At 37.1% G+C, this 22477-nt stretch overlaps 1 protein-coding gene across 2 annotated transcripts; it reads right to left on the bottom strand.

Annotated features, from left to right (window-relative positions):
- Window positions 1-534: 534 nt before the first annotated feature.
- On the bottom strand, window positions 535-18357 carry LOC114523314 (protein patched homolog 1-like). 2 transcript variants are annotated; one of them, XM_028544195.1, is made up of 25 exons: window positions 18037-18357; window positions 15989-16181; window positions 12857-13040; window positions 12445-12511; window positions 12113-12207; window positions 11544-11658; window positions 11365-11457; window positions 11174-11295; window positions 10893-11064; window positions 10561-10695; window positions 10234-10485; window positions 9936-10064; window positions 9430-9548; window positions 8527-9316; window positions 8158-8394; window positions 7606-7681; window positions 7400-7536; window positions 7039-7146; window positions 6822-6882; window positions 6651-6739; window positions 6059-6250; window positions 5124-5261; window positions 2797-2939; window positions 2408-2507; window positions 535-2238 (listed from the first exon to the last, which is right to left on the bottom strand). In XM_028544195.1, the coding sequence occupies exons 1-25, from the start codon at window positions 18103-18105 to the stop codon at window positions 1717-1719; spliced, it is 4338 nt and encodes a 1445-aa protein (XP_028399996.1). In that variant the 5' UTR covers window positions 18106-18357; the 3' UTR covers window positions 535-1716. The 2 variants fall into 2 exon arrangements, with proteins under 2 accessions (XP_028399996.1, XP_028400006.1); XM_028544205.1 differs by lacking the exon at window positions 18037-18357 and adding an exon at window positions 16511-16732.
- Between the last annotated feature and the right edge of the window lie 4120 nt (window positions 18358-22477).

Raw genomic sequence — 22477 nt, 5'->3', positions numbered from 1 at the left:
TATCACGCCCCTGTGCGTAGGGACGAAGGAACATAAACCAACGTCAGCCAAATCGGTCATTGTCTTCACGGCGCGAAAGATTGAGCGTGAACAAAGGACAGGTTAATGACTTGCTAAGTTTTTCTACCATGTGGTGGCATGTACAAAAAGCATGTACAAACCGCTATATGATCAGGGTGATTGCGAAATGCGTGGTACTAGATAACTAGATTAAAAAAACTGGGAACGTTCTTCATCTGCTAAAAATATCACAGATTTCAGTCTTGAAGGTAAAGTACATTGTGTTCGCACTATGAAATGAAATGTACAATTATTGTATATAGATACGGTAGTTGTTTTTGTAAAGTAGCAAGGAAACGTGCATGGAGCGGGTTTTAGGAGCGAGTTTACTTGCGTATGCACAGTTTCTGCGAGAGTCATTGTCGCCAAACCAACAGGCGAAAATGACGAATCTCAAAGTGGTATCTAATATAATGCTCACCAGAATGATCGCGCGAGTTAATATTCCCATACACAATAAACAAATACGTACATGTCAACTTTTAATAAATGTGCTCGCAATAATTTTAGTATATATGTAGTACAACAATGTTAAAAACCTCATACAACTGAGCCTTTGTAACAACCGAATAAATACAGAATATTATTACGTATGAAAACTACTTTGTATACTAACGTTCCTCTTCTTATATATACAGTATATGCTTTTACACGTATTTCGAGATAACTAAAATATCCGTTGCTGTTGTACGGAGGAAGGATAACGCGCTATCCGCCTTGAAAGAAAGGGAGCAATTATAGAATTCCCTGCCAACCCAACTCTTAACAGTGAATGCCATATAGTCTTATAGATAAATGTTCCTTGTTTTATGTTTCTTAATGCATGAATTAGACTTCCAGAGAACAAGAATAAACACTATTTTTAAAGAACGGGGCAATTCTATACTCTAAAATTGATCCTCTATAACAGATCTTTAACATAATGCACTATTGGCAGGGTATTCTATAATTGTAACCAACACACACGCACACATGGTGGAGAACGCGATCAGCAGCTTTCGTACAACCAGCCCCTTATCGAAAATACGGTCATTTGGGGTTAATAGTGTAGAAAGCTTAAATATTTTGTGGTTTATTTCTTCTACACTGTTACTACGTTCTAAGCTAAAACTGCTTGGTATGAATGTAGGGCATGTTAACCATTTGGTTTAATTATTTTATATATGTATATATCAGATCATCTTTTAGTTAATCGTATATTTTTCAGGCTATAAAGGATGATATAGCACGTCTTTTTTTAAATAAATATCTCTATATCTCCTGTGTATATAAAAACGTTCGTTTTCTTGTTATAAATATACATATGGTCACACTCTGGACACTATTACTGGATGTGATATAACCACCAATGTGTATATAATTTATGTGCAAAGCTTTTCGATATTTAATATTAGTTTCCATTAAGTCGTGACCACATCGGCTGCCCTTCGTACAATCCAAGATACCTGAAAGAACCAAGTAATCCCGGGTACATTGATATCTTTTAGCCAGTCATACTACACGTATAATTTAAAGATCAGAGAGGTGTCAATTAATGACGTCATTGGCGTCGAAGGCAGAGCCCCCAGTCCTGATCGTACGTTTCATTTACCACGTGCTTGTATTTTTGACTGATATTTTCATAATCGACGAACGCGAAGTATTAGCCCAACATCTTTATACGAATTCGTCTTCAAGATCCACGACCTCCACCATGTCAGGGTTTGACGTGGTATAGCGAGGTATTATTGCTTTATTATTGCATGTTTCCTGGGTCCTCTCCTGTTTTAGTTCAACAGGTAATTTCACCGTGACTGTAGCTGTAGCAGTTACCTCAGCCATGCCACGAGAGCGATTTTTATCGTCATTTAACCCAGCAAGTTTAGGTTTTTGAGTTAAGGAGGGCAGGGTTTTGCCATACATTTGTCTCGGCGTCACTTCTTTCTTCGTCTTCTGAAAATGCGAGTCAAAGTGATCGGAAGCTTCCCGTTTTAGCTTCCGAGTTCTTGAGTCAAATTTATCCAGAGTTTGAAGTTGTACGTCTTCAGTTTCTATCGTATCATCTTGATGAAGTCCGGAGTTTCCTCGTGAATCGTTGGTTAAGTTCGTCACAGAGCTGCATGTGTTTCGATCAAAAGGCGTTAAACCAATCCATGATCTCGTACATGGCGTCGAGTTGAGATTTTGTAGTGGAACAATCTATAGAGGAAAGCAGAAAAATATCCAGTTAAAATAATCAAATAGAGAGAAAATTCAGTGTCAAACCATTATCTCTTTCAATATTTTGATTCGTTTTCAGAGAGATAGCATGAAATTTTATTTTCAAACAACTCCTCTGACATATAATGTAGTAAATAGTTTCACACACCTCTGGATTTGGTCCAATGAGCGATAGAATGACAGGCAGAAGAATTGCGCCGTTGAGAAAACCCAAAACAATCAAAGCTGCCAACACTTGGAAAAAGTATCTAAAAAAAAGATTGGTGTTGCTGAAACTAGCTTTCAACCATTCTCGTATAGAGAATTTGTGTGTATGATTGGAACGCCTTTTCGTGATTCGCGACGGCGTCTTATCAAATGGGACTAACACAATAGCAAAAATGAGGATTCATTTACACTGATTTGCTACTGAAGCGAGCACCATAGCGAAAACAATTCCCTTAAGATGGCATTGCAAACCGTAAAAAGCCGTATTGATTTTATCATCAGCTATAATACAAGTCTCGGATAAAACAAGTACTATGTAAAATGACTTACTTTACAACAAAATCAAACTCCGAACCGGCTAACATGATGACGCCCAAAATGGTCGACACAGTGCCATGGACCACGGGAGAAAAGACGGCCTCTAACGCTTGCTGTACCCTCTCATTTCTTGTTCCAACTGAGGCAACGAATACCTGTTGAACACAGAAGATTTTAGCAAATTTCATACAACAAATGCGAATTGTTTAAATACAAATACAAAATTGTTTTCAAAAGAGGTTAGAGAAGGGAAGTGTTAACAATTTAGGTTGTGGGTTATTTAATGTGTAGCCCGCAAGATTTCCGTTAAACTTATATTATTTAATCGTTTTAGATGAAACTCGACTTTTTATGACCTATCATTTTTAAAATCTGCATCTCGTATGATTGCCCGAGGGGTGCATCACTCGAAACAAGTGTTAGAGATCTTTGTTATTTTAAAAATCTCTTTTCAAAAATTTTAGGGATTTCTTACTGAAGATGTGCGAAATGTGTGGGTTGATTTGCCCCTTGCGATATAGGTATTCTGTATGACAGTCACAATTGCTCACAATTGCTGTGTGTTGAATCGAAAGAAAACAAAACATAAAAAAATTATGCCGAGAATACTACCCCCATCAGGCATTTCGAAAATACAACCCCTATAGAGCATTTCGTTTTCAAAGACCATATTTAGAGATATTGAAGCGCGTAAGGCAAGCCATGGCATCGTGCAGCTATTTTGACTGCAGGTAAATGAACAACATGTGGTCTCAAACTTATAATTCAAGTGTATAAAGGTCAATGCTAGAACAACAAGACATGAGATTCATGATTGGATTAAAACTGCGTGTTTTCCTTCTATACACCTATGGTCAAGAAAAACACACGAAGAAACACAGTGAAACAGCAGAGATTTAGTTATAGCATGTACATTGCGTTACATCACTGCGCTAATTATGGTAATTAGGAGAAAGACACCCGAGCAAATAGCAACGTAAGCTGTTTACACTACATGAAGTTCATTTGAATGTCAGATTAGGCAATGTTGCTTGTGGTTTTTAACATGCGGGTTTTCCATTAAAATTAAACCCTAATCTCACAGTAGGTCATTTCTCTAGGCTCTATGAATTGAGCGTGTTAGCACGCGTGTTTCGTTCAAATTTATTTTACCTAAAGAACATGAGATACTGTTCTAACACATGAATGACAAAGCACTGCACTAAATATGTGAAGTATAAATGCGTACAAAGTGCGGCATTAGCTTTAATTAAATCTACCGAATTTCATCAAATGGCTCCGATTTCAAGTGCTCAGTGGGTCCTCTGACAGAATCATACGCGTGCTAATCGCATTTGATCACTCAAGGCGCCAAGAATAGCGTTTGTTCATTTATACTTGCATTCGCCAAGCACTTGGAGAAAATATGCATGAAAAAGATTTCTTAACAAGTATCGCTGCAAATTTCTGCCAAAATACATAATTACAGATGGTATGGAAACGACTTCCTAAGAAAAACGATTTTATTATCTTTACGAAAGCACTGCGTGTGATTAAAATTTCTGTCTTTCCTATTCTATTACCGGTATTTTAAAGATCAGAAGAAACACTAATTATTTTTTCTCTGTACTGTCAGCTACTCAAGTTGATTAGTCAAAGTATTTCATTAATTTTAATGTCTTGTCAGTCCCCTAGTTAGAGGTTACTACCCTACTATTCGTAACAGTAATTAAATCAGGCAAATTTTTTCCGATTATTCATTCGAAGTTTTTTACCCTGGCTTTATCGTCGTTATGTGTTTACGGATGTACTTCTGTGTGCATTAAAACAGTTTGGTTTGGTAGCTGATGAAATACATATAAATCATAGAAAACAGGGGGGTCTGCTAATACCCTGCTGTACTTAAGTCTTGAAAGTGCGGTAAACTTCAAAGCGAAGTAGGTGCGATGAATATCTTATTAAATATATAGGAAGAGTATTCTCTTTATTCCTGCATGCAATACGTATTTGTTTGCTGAACAGATGGACACAAATGTACTTGGTAATTTGAATATGATTGAAATGGGTAATGTCAGAAGTTACATTTGACACGAAGTATACACAGTACTACCGTCATGGAAAGGTTTGTTTGAAAATGCCTAACAACTTTGACTAAGTATATTTACCACCAATTACCTGAACTCTCTTGCTGACAATATAGTAACTTCATTTTATTACGAAAATAATTTTAGAGCGTGAATTAGGACACTTGAGTGTGGTAATGACAACGTAGTCCAGATAATATCCGGCACAGTATATGAGAAAGTTCACACCGAACATTTCCCAACAGGCATGGAGTCGAAGAGAGAATAAAAGCTTACCATGCAAAGATGAACAGTGAATTCCACCCCAATACCAACTGAGAGCATCAGAGTGACTGCTGGTATAGCACTGAGTTTAATTCCAGCAAGACCCAGGAAACCAAACACCTCAACTGTAGTCATTGCCAAAAACATAACCTGCAACCATTAAAATTAAACATTATTTCATTTCAAAGTCTAAGTTAACCTATTAACGTAATTCGCTAGTTCAAATGGAAATCCGCGCATGCCATGGGTCCATGGTATGGGACTGATTTAAACCATTAATTTCTAGTCAAAACAAACTCTGCTTTGAAAATAGCGTTAGCTTCAGTTGTTCATTCCAGTCCAGTTCTCTCTTTCCAATAGAAAGTAAACGATTCAACGTCATGCTTTTTTTGCAAATTTTTATATGAAAATCAAGTTTGCTCGATTCGAAACGAACGGAATCAGTTTTTCTAGGTTCGCATGGTCTTTCTATACGGCTATGTTAGCACACGTTATATGCAGTACTATGTCAGTCTACATACATTCGTATTTATACTTCATGATGTGTAAAATGTAGGCTATTTAACAGGCCACAATTATGATTTGTGAAACATCAAATTTTGTGTAGCGTGCTAATTTAATCAGCAAAAGGAATCCAATCTTTGTTTTTCTAGTATAATTTCTTGCTGAGTTTTGACTTATTATCTCACCATGACCAAGCGTTTATATGTGCGTTGGTATATTCAACGTAATCTATATCCAACTGGCTGTAATGATTAAGCAACGAGAATTTTAAACGAGACTTGAATGAAGGCCAAAAATGGTCACAAATGAGGTAAAGTTTTCGTGATTAAGCAAACAGTGTAAGACGTTAAATTAACAACGTTTGTTCACTCTCAAAATCATCTGAACCCAAAGCAAAGATGCAGAGAAGAACTTATACGAAAATACAAAAAAAAATAACTTACCACAATCGTTCCAGCCCAGATATTTACCAGAATCGATGAAATTATAACAAAGCTCGCGACCAACACAACAATGACTGCAATTAACAAATGCTCTCGAAGCCAAATATATTGTTCCCAAAACGTGAAAGGAACGCCCCGAGGATAATTAGGAAGTCCTTCGTTGGTAAATCTATCACAAATCTCGCGAACTTGCTAAATGGACAAAAACGAAAATTTATGTTTCAGTACGACTATAGCTATACATAATTTGCAATACCATATTGTTCATATGGCCAGATTTACCCTGTTAAAGTTTCTGTAATCACAGTTGGAATATGCTATAACCGCAAATCCTAAGTTTCTATTTATTAAGCGTTATTTCATTCTAATGTTTGGTACAAATTCTTTATTAAATCTTGATTCACTGATGCAAAATTTTTACTGTAGACGGTGATCACAGAAACGTTGACAATGTAAAGCGGGCGATATTCAGACACTGTGTGTGCTTAGTGTAGTTGTGTAACTCAATAAACAATTTGCTCATCCTAAATGCCAATTGAAGGATGCGATAAGAAGAAAGATTTATCAGTCAATTCCGCTCAATTATCATTACCTTGATCAGTTTGATGTAATCAGCGGTTTCCTTTAGACCATTTATATAGAAAGGAATTCGAGCATATTTGATCCTTTCAGCTGGTCGAACTGCAAAAAAAGCCAGTTAACACCGATAACTGAATTTGTCAAAAAAGAAATTTGTACTTGGGAAGTTTACACATCCGCATACCTCGTCCATGAGGTCTTTCATCTTCATTCTCCAAGAGTTTTGGTGTTGGTTTCATTTTCATCTGGAAACGGGGAAAAAATTAAAACGCATTGATAAAGCACGTTTGGCATTAAAGAATTATGATTGTCTGATTGTAAGAGTGTAGCCTACATATTATATACTATATGTGTACAGGCAAAGAAATCAACAACAAAGAAATTAAGTGTGAATCACTTACCATTGAATTTTCATAACCAAACGGATCCTTATAATACCATGCTCTGAGAAAACTATAAAAACCGCGTCGGTGAATGATTCCGTTCTCGACCAATTTTTCGTTAGTGAGCTAAAAGGAAAACGCAAAATAATGAATACAATCGCAGAGAGTTTTGTTTTCTTTTTCTTCTTGATAAAACTAATGACCATCGTCGTTTCGGTCATTTATTTTACAAATCTGGAAATTATGGTTGTTAGCAAAACAAATACAAAACAAATTTGTACTCTTTCCGTTTGTATAATAAAAACAGTCTGCTAAAAAATTGACTTTTACTGCATGCAGGAATCGTATACAGCCTATAGTAATAATAGTATGTAGGTACCTGTGACGTTCCATTCGATGCTACAATACTCAAGAGTAGTTTGTAGGCTAACTTTCCTTCATAAGTCGCGTTTTTACCCGGTCCTTTTGAAGTGATAGTCCCTTTCTCCCAATCCTCATCGAATGCTTTCTGCAAACCTGCATGTGTTCAAAGTAAGAATTTTCAAAAACTTGTTTTAAGAAATTTGAACATAAATCATTTTATACCTTCAAGCCATTCTCTAAAGTAATGTAGCCAGTATTTAGGCAGCTTTCCGTCTTCATCTTTCACAATATAATCAATCTATAATAAAATTTAAATGCCCATGCATTATATTACATGAAATATTGGGATTGAAAATACTTATTTCCTTTTTTTGTGGGACAAGTCAAGAAAAAGCTAAGTTGGGCCTATCCGTGGGGTACCATCAAGGAATTTCTCATTCGGAAGTATTGATCAGGTGAAAGGTCCGAATGTTTATCAATCAGCAGCGCACAAGCGGGGGGTGTGAGGGCGTGACACCCGCCACTTTTTGAAAAATGGTTCGTAAATTGCGTTACCTTCAGATGAGATAGGTTTTTCAAAAAATATGTAAGGTCGGTGATTATCAAATTCATGTTTTCGAGTAAAGCTTTTTCTAGGCTCATTTGTGATTTTCAGAAACCGCAAGAGAGCGTGGTCGGTAATTAGTTAAAAACGCCCCTAATCCACGATCCCAGTGTGTTTTCCACAAATCACAGGCACAAACAAGATTCAGATTGTTCTGTAAAGCACAATACCTTTGAGAGCGCCTTGTATAACCGGTCTAGTTCTTCTTGCTTGTTTGGATAATCAAAGTCATCCATTGTTATGATGGAAATATCATAAAAAGAAAAGTAATCGTCTCTGGCCGTTAAGAATTCCGCAAGCTTTGTATCTTTTGGTACAACGTCAGTCATATCCACACCGTCTTTGACTTGAGTACAGCCATAAACAGAGATGGAGAAGATTATGGCGAACACGAAGAGAATCACAACCTAGAACATGAAAAAAGCTTATAATAGAAAGTTTGCAATAAAACCTCTTTCCTTCGCGTCTAATTCGAAAAATATGATCCATTATTTATCAGTACAACCTACAATTTTTACTAACGTCCGAAAAAACTGTACCTTTACGAATGGCTTTTGTATCAAAGGTCCGTAGTATTCTTTCGTCAAATGTCCCAAGCTAAGACGAGTTATACCTTTAATAAGTTTTGAATTTATTGTTCTTTGCCATGCCACGCTGCGTTGTCGAGAACTCGGGATGTTTTCTGGTTTCAATATGACTTCAGCGTTTGACGAACATGATGATTCTCCCTCGAAAGAATCCGCTGTAGCGTTAGCAGACACATGCATGGCACCTATCTTTGAATTATTATGTCTGCTTTTACCACTGGAGCTTTTATCGGTCACAGTGGTTGGGTCCAATGCTATATTCACTGAACTCTGTGCATTTTTACTTTGTTTATTATCCTGGCTGGTAGTACAACCATGATTGATTCTTGAAGGGATGGCACCCCGCATTCTTCTGCTGTTAGTTCGGCTACTACTGCTTGAACTGCTAGAGGCATTTATATCAAAGGTACGGCCTCTCCCATAGTTTGCATTAACGCTAGCGTTTGCTTTATGCGACGAGTCTCCATCAATGTTTTGACCACTTGACGTAACTGATACAACAACTATTCCAGGCTTGATATCTCCTCCAAGCATGTTGCACATTGGTTCATTTATGTTACAATTAGCTGAAGCTCTGAGAGCAACACCTGGTAATGTAAATGCATCGGACTGACCAAAAGAAACGTTTGCGGATGATGTAATTTGATGAAAAGTCGAATCTTCATCTAAAGAAGTTTGGTTGTAAGTTGTCATTGACGAAGGAGTTTCTGTTTGGAATCTGGTTACATTCGAGCCGCTGTCTCTGCAAAAATGAAGAAGCAATATTGATTTTTGTTAAATCGGGGATGCTTTCTTCTCAAACCCTTATTACCACGCAGTAATTCTGTGTGGGAACACTCTAGCATATAAACAAACCTGCGCACACAGCAAAAGATATCATAACGTTGATCTTTTCGTCGTTTCACATCAATACCAATCATAGCAGGGTAGATGAGTACAATGGAGAAAAAATTGAAAACAATTATAACACCAGCCTGTAAGAGAACAGACATATTTTAGCCTTAAAAAATCAACAACCAAATGCTACAATTCAGCTGATAAATCCTTAAATCCATCTAAGAAGTATCAGGTTAAGTTATATATTTCCTAAGATGTTTTTTTAGCTTGAAATGTTACGAAAAATAATCTTGTTTGTTTATTACAGCTATTTCCAGCAATCCGTCAACACCTTAAGCGGGATTCGTGAATTCCGCCCATGGGGCTTAATTGCAGGCTGTTTTTCAACATGCATATAAATGAAGTTAATGATAGCGCTGAATGACCCAACACATCTCGTAGTCTACCGTGACTGTCTACGGCAGTACTACTATTGATTGACAATGATGCAGTATTATTTAATGATAGTGAAAGTGAAAACTTGCCATTATACACAAATTTCTCAATGCTGGTATGGCAATGATGATTGCAGCCAAAAAGAACGCAACTGCATTGGTAATACTTGTCAACATCATGCTAACTCCCGTTGTACTCAAACAATATCCAGAATACTCCTAATAATAAGAAAAAAAAGACAAAAAAGTTAATTGGGCTATGCAGTTTATTGCACTGTCATTCGATACTTAAAAAGTGTTCATTCTTATGCTTTCCTATATCAGTGGACTGTATATTACTGCAAGATGTTACAACTATTGATAATTTATTCAACTATTGATTACATACCCTGGATCTGAGATTTTTACTGTTGAGATCTCTGTATGCATGCGATAATAAGAACATATCATCAACGCCAACACCCAGTATAACAAATGGTAAAACTTGTGTTGATGCGGCGTTGAAACTGATACCAGTAAACGAGCATAAACCAAGGCCAGCTGCTATAGATAAGGTCACCAATAAAACACCAAGAATACCCATACAGCCTTGTGATTGAACGGCGTTCGAACGCATCATGGTAAAACAGGCATATGCAATCTGTTGAGAAAAAAGCATCGTACTATGTATATGAGACGCATTTTTTTATTGTATTTTTCTTATTATTATCCTTACCATGAGAACGTATCCACCAATGATCAGAGATAGGTTTGGTGAAGAAAAGTCCCTTAGGAGATCATTGAAAGACGTAGTTGAGAAAGCCAAAATGTTCTGTTTGACATTGTCAGGTTCAGACATTTCATTTACAACCTGAAACGACGTAAACTCATAACTATCCACAAGTAGCATCAAACTATAAATATACCAAGACCTCTTTAAATTGTTTCCAGTACGTTTTACGTGAAGGTTCAGCAAAGTTACCCTTGAACCCGTAAGTACATTCCGTAAGAGAGTTATCTTGTGATGGTATTAAAAATACTGAGATTGAATAGTAAAAAATTTCTTACTCGGACAAATTTTCTTTGCCAAGCGTTAAGAACGGTCTTTGCGGCCTCGACATTCCACTTCATGCCTAAATGTTGAATCTTTGCGTTGCCGGAATATCCATTGCTCATCGTCCACCAATTATGCAGTTCTTCTTCACCCATCAAACTAATGATGGTTTGTAAGGCTCCAGCACTGTAAAATAAATAAAACATTGCTTTCGAGGCACCGGATAACTTCATATTACTGTGAAGCAAAGGGTACATATTCTGGATATTTTCCATTGGATGTATGTTATATGTACCTTCTCATGATGCCACTCCTATTTCGTTTTGTGCCACCGACTATGATTTCTTCCGGCCAGATCATCATTTTCTCTGCAAAGCCTGTGCAGCCACCAGTAAGTTCTGCACCAATATCTGGTGGCTAAATGTTCAAAATGTATTTAAATTACTGTTGAAGAAAACAACGGCTCAAGCAACGGGATAAATTTACCTTTTTGCTAGATTTATTCGGCGCTGACTTTGGACATGCAGGTTCCGTGGGATCTAAACACGGTCTGTCGAGGTAACCATGGGAAATTCCAGCCTAAACAGGAAATTGTTGATATTTGCAAAGAAAGTATATGGCGAAGATTCGAAGAAGAAATCAATTTCAAGTCAAAAGAAACCTACCTCTTCCAACATTGAATCCATTTTACTCTTGTCCATTTTATCTGTTATATCGCTTGGAAGACTTTTTACAAATTCCAATGGATCAAAAGTAGTCCAGTTGATTGCTTTCTTACTTCTATAAATAAATCAGATAATTATAAAAAAACAGGTCACAAAATACTTCAGACTTTTCTAGATGGCATCTATGTACGACCGCCAGCATTTGCGGTAAGTGCAACTAAAAAAAATAATTCCAATGATTATAAAAAAGCGAGCCCCAAAATACCCCAGACTTTGTAGATGGCGTTCACGTGCCTCTGCCAGCATTTGCCTTAAGTGCTAACAAAAAACTTCTGCCTTTTAACATGTTCTTCTCGTGCAAGTCGGAAAATAATAGTGTGTACAATTCCTAAAATCCAATGTCGCGACCATCAAGCTGGCAGATTAGCAGAGATAATTATCATGTTACCTCATACAAAGAGGCTAAACATGTGGTGTAGGGCGATCCAGATTCCGTCGGGTTACGGCATATTGGATGTCATGGCATATTAATTAAAAGAGATCCGAGATTGGCAAATCTCTACACTTACATGACAGTGGTGATGTTTTGTGAGTAAATCTTTGATCCATCCCAAAAACAATCCAGTGGTGTGATAACAGTACATGGAATAATTTTTTCAAGCATCTATGATTATGATAAATATTGTTAAATTCACCATTAGTAAAGGCGCATATTTGTGGTGAAACGTATGTTTGTATAAACCATAGAATAGGAAGCAAGTTAGGTGGGGGTTAGGCTTTTCAGAGCACATTTTGATTAGGGAAATGGTGACTACAAATTTAAAAAGGCTGGGATTGATTGGTAACACAAAATATCCTTCCTTAACCCGGTGTCTCATGCCAATGCGAAGAAAAACGTTACCTTATCAATTACGTTACTGAATTCAGGCATCGCTGGCTTAGAGCATAAATCTCGCACCGACCACGTTCTAAAAAATAGAGTTTGTATTAGAAAATGTGGATTCTAATTTTTAGAGATGCGTTGGACCTTTGGAAAAGATGAAAGTACAGCAGACGAGGCCTGAGTACCTTCTTTCCTACAATTCAGGACAAAATGCGTCGATGGTATCTGGTACAACGCCCCTAGAATTCAGGCCGAATCCCCTGACTGACATCACGTATTGGAAACGTGTCTAGAGACACGAACGCACCCCGCCCACTTTGAGTAACAGGTTTGATTCTGGTTACGCATCTATACATGATTTATTATTAACTGGTATCCATATATCCCACCAATTTTGACTAAATCAATAATGCGTTAAAGTTTTACTCACTGGTCAAAAACTTCAACCTTGACCTCCATAGCTTTCTTAACAACTTCGACGTGTTTTAAAAGAGCTTTTGCCGTCAGGATACTTTGTCCTTCAGTTTTCGGTGTCTGAATGATTATATCGTACGATGTGTAATCGTCACCATATGTTTTCGAGTATGTTAACTCTTTTTCCAGACGTCCGCCAACTAAAAGTGAAACCAAATCACCGATTACATTCAAATTCACAGCACTTTCTGCTCAGAGTGGTATCATGTACGTGTGTATATGCTTATATCGTTTCGTTTATGATCTCAATTTTCAAACATTCATTTGTTACATGCTTAATGTAAATGGATCAAACCATTTCAACCTATCAGTTGTATTTGAGGTTCGATTTTCATGTAGTATGTAACCATGCAAGGGCTTCGTTTTAGCTACAAGTGAAATTAACCAATACGTATTGGTATCCTAGCAGTTCTTCTGAAACCGATCAACTAGTCATTTCATTTTATTGTTTCCCGTGTGTTGCGTAGAGTATGTACACAGGCTAAAGAAACGGAGGCAACGTTTTTTGGTCCAGACCACAAGTCCACAAGACCACAACTACTGTAATGCGATGCGATGCTAGCATTGCAATATTTCCATCGCTAAATATTCATCGGTAGGTGTGTCAACAGCTCATGCAAGATGACTCGAATTTATGTTTGGTATTTGTATTGGAGGCGAAACTATTAGTCTGGCGTTTAGCCACAACTACCTGACATTAATTTTTCGCAACAAGACAAAACAATAAGGAGTATTATTTACACATGCACCAACTACATGGGACAAGATTCAAGTAACGTGCTGCATTTATTCTCATTTTACACGCTTATGTATTTTAACTTGATTGCAGAACATTGTCAGACATAATATGTCAAAACCGATGTCGAAAAACAAAATTATAAAGTGAACTTATTTGGGACATTTCCTGTTCAGTCTAATGAAACAACTTTATACTTCCGACAACAACATACAGTAAATTTGAAATAGTAATAACTCTGGTGACCGGGGGTGCAGTATGGGGCATGAGAAAACCAAATATCAAAATCTCGCGCTTACTATTTTGTGAGGCATTATGAAAGCCGAATAAGGGAATTTATCTTGCAGCATTTTACCAATACAGTACTTGGTATAATTGGAGCTGGAAAATGGTGTAACAATGAAAATATAACTGTGTTTTCTCATGTTTAACACTTTCTGTATTTGAAGTATGGTTAGTTTTCTTGTCGACAGGTTTTGCTCGACAGGTAGCAAACACCGATATTTTGTGTATTTGGTTTTTCGCCATGCACTATGCCCGGATACATCCAGGCCATTCAAATATGGATTTGAACGACAGCTACCGTAGAAGCCCACTCTTCCAATGATATAAACGTAAATCACATAAAGTCGAAATGTTTTGGTTGATTGTAGAATTGCGAAAGGTTTGCATTCGCATTTGCGATTGAAAATTTTATATTCGCATGACTACTTGGCTCTGCATGGGTTCTCTTGCCAACAATTAGGAAAAAATAGAGGTTTTTAGCCACGCATTTGCATTAACTATCAAATATTATGAAATTATAATCGAAATTAACGCGAAAGGCTGTGCTGGGTTGATTCTATGAATATACATGACAAAAACATGATTTTTTTAAACTAGTTATTTGAACCTTAGCTTTCCTCGGGAGGTCCTAAATATCGTCTACTCTATTTAATTGAATAACAAAGCATTCGCGTTCCCTAATGTGGCAAATGAGGCTATTCATGACATAAATCGACATTTGGTAGTCATTCCGCGAACATCCTTTATCTATTTTACCAGTCACCACTCTTTCAAAAGGTGGTAACAAAAAATTTCGAACTTTTACAGGAAATTCTACCTTTACGGCTTAAGAGATTCCATTGTACAGTGTTGCCACTGTTGCAATAAGACTGAAATGCCCCAGTTAACTTAACATTTGATAACGTTAACGGTCGGTATGATACAGAGGTACAGTTGTACTACGGTTTGATGAAATTAGACTGATTTCAAAATATCAATTTCAATATGCTCGATTATTACCATTTCTCCCTGGAACAGTAGAAAACTACAAACAGTATAAAAACTTGTGAATTCTAGACAAACATAACTGTCCAGCAAATTACAATGAACCAGGTTCTTTGATAAAGTTTTTAATTTCATTTTTCTCTAAAATGACTACATATATCGTCGCGTTATTTGATATATACCACACATCCAAATGAAGGCTTTCTTAAAACGCTATGTATGCTATCCTATATGCTATCCTAAAGACGCCCGAATGTCTTTCAATTAGGAGTCTTATCAAACTGTAATTAAATGGCGGTCTTTGTTTAAAGCTATTTAATATATATACTCGTGCAATTTTCGTGTTTACTCGACAAACGAGGGTTGAGGTAGCCTGTGTTACATGTGTTACCACTTGGTTTGTTTACTAAAACAGCTCACATATCGTAAGAGTATTAACTCGGAAAGCTGAAATACAATAAACATGAATCGCGAGATAATCGTTAATACTTCTGTTGCAGGCTGTCACCGAGCATATTGTTTTACCGTTTTGGTAAACCGCGCAACCAACCAATGTGTTTATAATTCCGGTCTGCTTTTGAAATTCAGTAATGAGAGAACATTATGACACTTGTGATAACATGTCGCCAGTGTGGTGGTCATTACAGAAAATTTGAATATTATGCGATACTTAAGAAAACATTGCATTAGGCAACATTTTTTGGTTTTTCAACCTTGTAGCCTTTCAAAACAGTCTCGCTGTGTGTCATTAAATTGGATAAAGAACGACACTTTGCAATTTACAACTATTGAGGTATAGCTTGGCACAGTCGTATTGTGTAACTAACAGCGTTAACGTTTTTAGTATGCTGACGTTTGATTAAACGACGAATAACCTTGTACTAAATCCAAATTTAAAAGCCGTGATACACTTGAATAACTCATTTGTCATGGGGAAGAATGTTATAACACCATCCCTAAACCATCATTTGTCTATTATACGATTAAAGTCCATGGCATGCATGGAGATATTTAGAGCAATTTACTCATAACAAGGTTTACGCCAGCTAATTACACTACAGCTGGAAGATTTGTAAAACCTACCCTCCATCCATAAATTTTCCACGTTAGTTTCAAGCCTTGCTTTGTACAAACCAAGTGTGCAAAGGACAAGAACTACCAACCCAATCATGACGACTTGAACGCTGTGGTTTTGTGCGCAATTGCCAAGCTTGAATAGAAATGTCTGCATTCTTGCCCGCAGCCATAGTGAACGACGATTTCCCTTTGCACGACCCTAGAAAATAAAAAGAGACAAATATCAGGTAGTTTCTTTTGTATAGTTAACTTTCAATCACTTAACGTTTTCCGCTTAGTATCTTATATTCAATTCAGCGTATTAAATGATGAACGTAGATAATAACTGTAGAATAATCCCAGTTTTTTTGAAATTCATACACCATTGACCTAAATGTTACGAGTGAATTCCGTTTCTTAACTTCAGGAAGTTTGTTATATGCTTTTGAAGCCTCACTTTATTTCTCTATGAGCATGCATGTGGAAAATCTCTCATTGACGCTTAACACTTGCAACCGCGGTATAGAAGAACAAGTGAATGTGTATTACCAATACAGCTGGACCATACATCTCAATATATGACAAAAGTTAAAAAACACTGAACGCAGACGCGTGCCACAGTAATGGCGGTCATTTGTAGACCCTTCCCCTTATAAGTCACGGCTGTCTGTCGCTAAGACAATGGTTGGTAAAAATATTTCGCCGAAAGACGTTTTTATTGTATAGTTTTACCATATCAAAACATGAAAATATGTGTAATGCGAAAACCTGTTGATATCCACCAATATATCAAATATTGCGACAGAGATGAAAAAAATTGTGAGATATTTGATTTGATTAAAACTTTTAAAGTGCCCCAAAGTTATATTTCAAACTTTCTTCTTAATATAAATGGTTTTTCACTGCGCCCTATGCGACGTATTTGTATTGTTTTTCAGTGCCCTTGCAATATGGAAAGTCGATCCATTTCTGTGTAAACATTTATAGTCGGTTGACGACCTACAGCAATGATGTGCTCAGTTGACTTGGGAAACGGAACTTGAAACACTTGTCCTTTCAATTCCGTGATCATTGTGTGTTCAGGAAAAAGAGAGGTGAGAACAGGCAAACGCTCTCCTGTGAACACAAATGTGTTTGCTAATTGATCTAGTGAATGTTTTGCGTCTTTATGAATGAAGGAAACAAACGCGCCTCTGATTGGAGCATTTGACATATGACAAGTGTCAAATTTGTGCAAATAATAAAGAGACAAAATGGCTGCTTTCCACTGCATATCTCTCCAGCTTACGTCCTAAATAAACACGGCAAACTTTCAAAAAATGCCTTGTGTAAGTACTTGCCCAACTAGGAATGTCCTTATGATATATTACATCACCCCTGATTATGTTGCAGTCGCATACATTTTGATTATAGTTTGCTCGTTACAATGTCAAGGAATCTGAAACGTGCTTTCCCTATGAGATATACGTTTGAACCGAAATAATGCGTTTGTTTTTTTTATTACGAAAATGCTATCAGAGTTTGCCCTGAGAAACAGGTAGGTACCACGAAATAGTATGTATGATAAGGCTGAAATCTTTCAGGATTGCGCCCCGTGTTCTCGGTGAAGTGCTGTTTAACCTTGCGTCTGTCTGCCAGAGGCAATTATTACCAAGAAAAACCAGAAATGGGGAATAATTTGACTTAAGCAGCCTTTGCGTAATTTATTCAATACAACAAAGAATTGCTTGACCTCCCATACTGAAATAATTCTCGCATAGATTACAACTATACGTCACTTCGCATCCATGCTCTCGACATATACGATTTAATCTGTGGTATTTATATCATTCCCCATGTCTTGAAATTTTCGTCCTTAAAAACCATATTAAGCGCGCTTCTTGCCTCATATTCGCACCCTTTTACCCAGGCTCGTCATTAATACAAACTTATTGCTTCAGCAAGTGCCAGAGATTCTTTGGAAGGCGATTGAAACAAGAAACGCACATAACATGATTTGTTGAGGGTTATTGACTGCCATGATCGACACACCGACGCCATTTTAGCTCGCATGATACGCATATCGCGCGTTTTACCTCGACTATTTCCCGATGTGAAAAGTCTGCCCAACACAAGTATTTTTCTTGAGAGCTTTCGCCTTCCATATTGCGTTGGATAAGCCCTGAATACGCACGTTGTTTTTTGAGTAGCGTAATATGACCACTTCGTGTAATATTCAATCACCACCACACACAATTTTGAAAAAAGTACGACGCTCATATACGTCTAAATCTTCTGTTACTTCGCTCGTTAACCTGGTGCCAATTGTTCATTATTGAAGACGCTATTTTGCGTACTCGAAATATGACCTTGCTGTGTATTCTACTCGCTGAGTGTCGAATAATGGCAAGTCGAATTTCGAGAGGAATTTGCTCTCGGAGGAAATTTAAAACAGATCCTCTTTCCATTCTGCCGTTCCTGATTGGATGTTCAAAAGTAATTAAGCTTGATCGCTTTGTACGTCAGCTTTGAGGACCTGGTGGGATTGAGACCACACACACGACATTCTTATCACAAAAGAAGGTTCAACACCTGAAAAAACGCAGGTATTATGTCGGCATAAGAAAACAATTTCCGAGGACATGTTTTTGCGACAAAACGAAAAATTCAAATGATCAATCTCCCAACGGGTTCTTTCCTATTAAAACAATTTCCACAGCAAATACAATCCTTTAATGGGCAAATCCATTTTAAGCAAATATGCACAATTGCGCGGATTTTAAGAGATGCGTTATAACAATGTATTCGGGTGGAGACTTCAGATACACTGAAGATATGCGTTTTTCATAATCGATTTCACAGAGGCTAGACGTGGAGGTTGTGGTGTTTTAGTGTTAAAATTGTTTGACCAATGATCATTCCTTCTATTTCGCTTTAGAAATAGCGTCAGGGATTGCATATGACAAGAAAACTGAGAACGAAAAATTCGAAATTCAAAGATACCTCAAATTTGCCCCAAAATATAAAATACCAAGCAGGATTAGAACATATTAGGCGTGCGAAAAGATATCTTTTATCAAGTCTATTCTTTGCAGAGAGGCATTGCCATTGGTTTTAACATTTGTTACTTCGTTTTAGAGTTTTGCCGTGGGGGAAAAGCATATGTTAAAACACCCTTCTCCTGTTTCCGGGGGGATGGCGATGTTCCTTTTGATAAAGCATCGAATTTCATCTTAATTAGAAGATGCTTTTAATGCTTCTGTCATCTCTAGTAAGATATCGATCAAATCTACGCTGCGATTTTGTGAACTACTCAATTTGCTACAGTCATCTCGACGCTTGCGTCAACTTTAGCGAACAAAATATGCATAAATCGCAAGTAATTTTGAATAGCTCTCGACCTGTAGTGCCTAGCTTACTAAGCTCACTCCCAACCGCGCAAGAAAATATTCTAGAGTTTTATGGAAAATTTTAGCATTCCTTTTCAACACTAGGGCAAAGAGTGTTCTCTAAAACGAACGCTCTTTTAGAATGTTTCAGAAATGTAAACAATCGGCAGAGTCGTGCGCCTATTTGACGATGCGCTAAAATCAACTTGTGCGGCAAAATTTCGCGCGGGTGTTGGTAGGCAATCTTTGTTTATAGAGCATAGGAGTGACATTCCGTAAACAGTGTTTATTTAATGGCGTCGTGCTGTTTGTTCGCCGGAAACTGCGCCATTTTGATAGATAATACTGCTATTTTCAAAAGTAAGAAGCCTAAACACGAGAACATTAATAAGCATGATGACGGATGCGGGCACGGGTATTCTCGCATTTTAACTCATCTTGATTCAACACATTGCGTGTTAAAGGTTGACAGGAACTGCTGTTGGAGCTGTTTGGAACTTTAGACAGCCGTTATTCATCGTAGTTCAGCAAAACTAGACTTAACGTTTCTCTTTTTCGGACTGCGCTTGAAAGAGGTCGGAATAGTCCTTCTAATGGACTAATTTAATGGATATAAGCTATCGTCACATTTAAAATAGGATAAAGAGGACAAAAGGTTGTCTTTAATTACGGCATATCCATGGTGGCCGGTGCGTTAATGGGGAGTGGGGTATGATTCCAAAGCTCTACCCCATATAGTCATAAAAACGTATTAAATATTGGTAGCTAAATAAAACTAATTAGGTCCATTTAATCAAAAACCTGCTCATCCCCAAGGAACAAACAGTCGAAAAAGAATGACCGACCAGCTTGATCAAACGATCTCATAAGTCACAACAAGCACTAGGAGTGCGGTGACCAGCGCAAGTTTGTCCCGGCTATATTCTTGAAGCTAGTTAAAACTCTTGAATCAATCAAATGAATTTATTATTCAATCATAAAAATATCATGACTGTGATTTATACACAATTGTCATGAAAAAGTTCTAGTAAAGTAAAGGTATAATGGGGTTAATGGCCACTCGGAAATCAAATGCATTTAATCCTTCAGGTCGACCTCACATGACTCGTTTTAACTGAGTATTTTATTACTGTGGCTTACGCTAATCTTTAGCATTTCTGGTAAATTTAAGTCTATTCGTCATGATTCTCAAATCTCAAGGGGTATTAGCTTGGGGTTTTTTATACTTCCGTACATGATTTCACTGAAATAGACGCGGGTGAAACGTGGGTCTCAGTATACACTATAAATATAATACCAATGACTATACAAGAGGATCTGATTATTTTATTTGGCTATGCCTATATGTGATTGTGCTGCAAACCATCGTTGCTTCTTAGCTTGTTCGTGTCAGTGTTTTAATGTTTAGGCTGGAGTGAAACGTTTCAAAACGATGCTTTACCACACACTATAGTCTATTCTTGATTATATGCGAACACAATATTTTCTTAGATATACTCTTGTGATATTTTTTCATGGGATCCATCATCAATCATAGAGCCAATTTCGACCACCCCTATGGGAAATTAGCCGCGGTGTCTATACTATATAGGCATTTTCAATCCAGGATGTGAAATGTGACATATGAAAAAATGAAAACATGGTTTATCCTCGACAACTTAATTTTGTGTCTCCCATTTTCTCTGGAAACCAATACCAATTTAGTTTTCATCTATCAGTTTAAACATTTCTTGCCCTATAATAGTGATATGAGAGACTACTGAAAAAATGACATGACAAATGGCGACGCGCATGTGGTTCACGTCTTCGTGAATTGTTATGAAATGCAGAGATTTTCGTACTTAATTGGTTAAAAGGGTTTGCTATATATAGAAATTTGTTTCATTTTGCCAGTAAAACTGATCGCAAAATAAAGGCGAAGATAATAGGGCATTTTTCATTGCTTTTATTATAGTTTCATCATGGTTTTCATTATAGCTGTTATACTAAGACATGCACAAGCACAATCTAAATAAACGGTTCTTTACCACAAGGATGTCGATACTAGATAACCTTTTTAGTTTTGGACAGTTTACTAATCATTCAGGTCTTTATTGCTGTGAACATTGTATTTATTGATACCGCATGCATGCATGTTTTCTTACAATGTGTGAGACCACCCGCAACTGAAAAAACTTTTTTGTCAAAAAAAAGACAAAGAAAGCTGAGAAAACATTTCAAGTATCCTCACATGCACTCAGGCTCAGCGCGTTATTACTTTACTCTCTTTTTGTATTTAGCTAGGTCTACTTTCTTAAGAATTTTTCGCAGCTTCAATTAATTGCGGATTGTAGAGATGCGTGGTAACAAAAAACAAAAACGTCATCTCGACGTCCGCAGTAAAACTTATACTTGTATGTAATAATATTCTAGGGTATAAAGGGTCTACATGGCTGCATGAAATCTTTCGGCATAACGCTTAATATAATATAAAATTCAAACCGTTTTAACCTATATCTAAGTGGCTTATGATGTCGTATTTTAACGTTTTAACGTCAGTGGCTCATAAGAACCAAGTTGTATTAATCAGTTTTCCCTGAAAACGTCTACCACGTGGCTTTTACTTAAGTCGTACGACTGAAATTGAAACGTTGGCAAATAACAATGCGTTAATTAACGCAGCTAACCAAAAATGCTCTGAATAAAGAGAGGGATAGAGCTGTCGATATTAATGACCGGAATAACGCCTGTTTTGTGCAACATGCATTAGCTCATTTTTTTCCAGTTCTTGGATCGATGCCGAGTACCGATGAAGCGTTTTCAGCAGCGTCTGCAAGGTCTCGGGTACGCTTAGTGATGGAGTCAGCCACAGAATATCTTTTAATGTTACATCAGTGTGGCTTTTAGAAGTCCAAATTCACACAGTCTGCACGCAGTTATAGTTTACACGACCGTTGGAGATGGTCATAATCATCACCCAATTTTGAGTTGATGATCTGATGTGCATGCGAACATTTAGGAGGGAAGTCTTCAGTCTTCACCACAAGCTCTAAGGCACCCCAACTTTCATGTTGGATTCCCCCCCTTCCCCCATCGCCGTTAAATTATGTTAATTCAAATAAATATTCATTTCAGTAACATGACCCGGCCATAAACCTTTGCATGAACA

The sequence above is a fragment of the Dendronephthya gigantea genome, unplaced genomic scaffold, assembly GCF_004324835.1.
Source record: "Dendronephthya gigantea isolate DGI-Jeju-01 unplaced genomic scaffold, DenGig_1.0 000000F, whole genome shotgun sequence".
Lineage (NCBI taxonomy): Eukaryota > Metazoa > Cnidaria > Anthozoa > Malacalcyonacea > Nephtheidae > Dendronephthya > Dendronephthya gigantea.
This window is presented reverse-complemented; position numbering and strand designations above follow the sequence as displayed.

Excerpts from the sequence above, each read along its gene's own strand:
- LOC114523314 (XM_028544195.1), bottom strand. The coding sequence starts at position 18,105 with ATGGAAGGCGAAAGCTCTCAAGAAAAATACTTGTGTTGGGCAGACTTT. Across the intron at positions 13,041-15,988 it reads GGAAAATTTATGGATGGAGG|TTGGCGGACGTCTGGAAAAA; the intron begins GTAGGTTTTACA and ends TTTCACTTTTAG. Across the intron at positions 12,512-12,856 it reads AAGGTTGAAGTTTTTGACCA|AACGTGGTCGGTGCGAGATT; the intron begins GTGAGTAAAACT and ends TCTATTTTTTAG.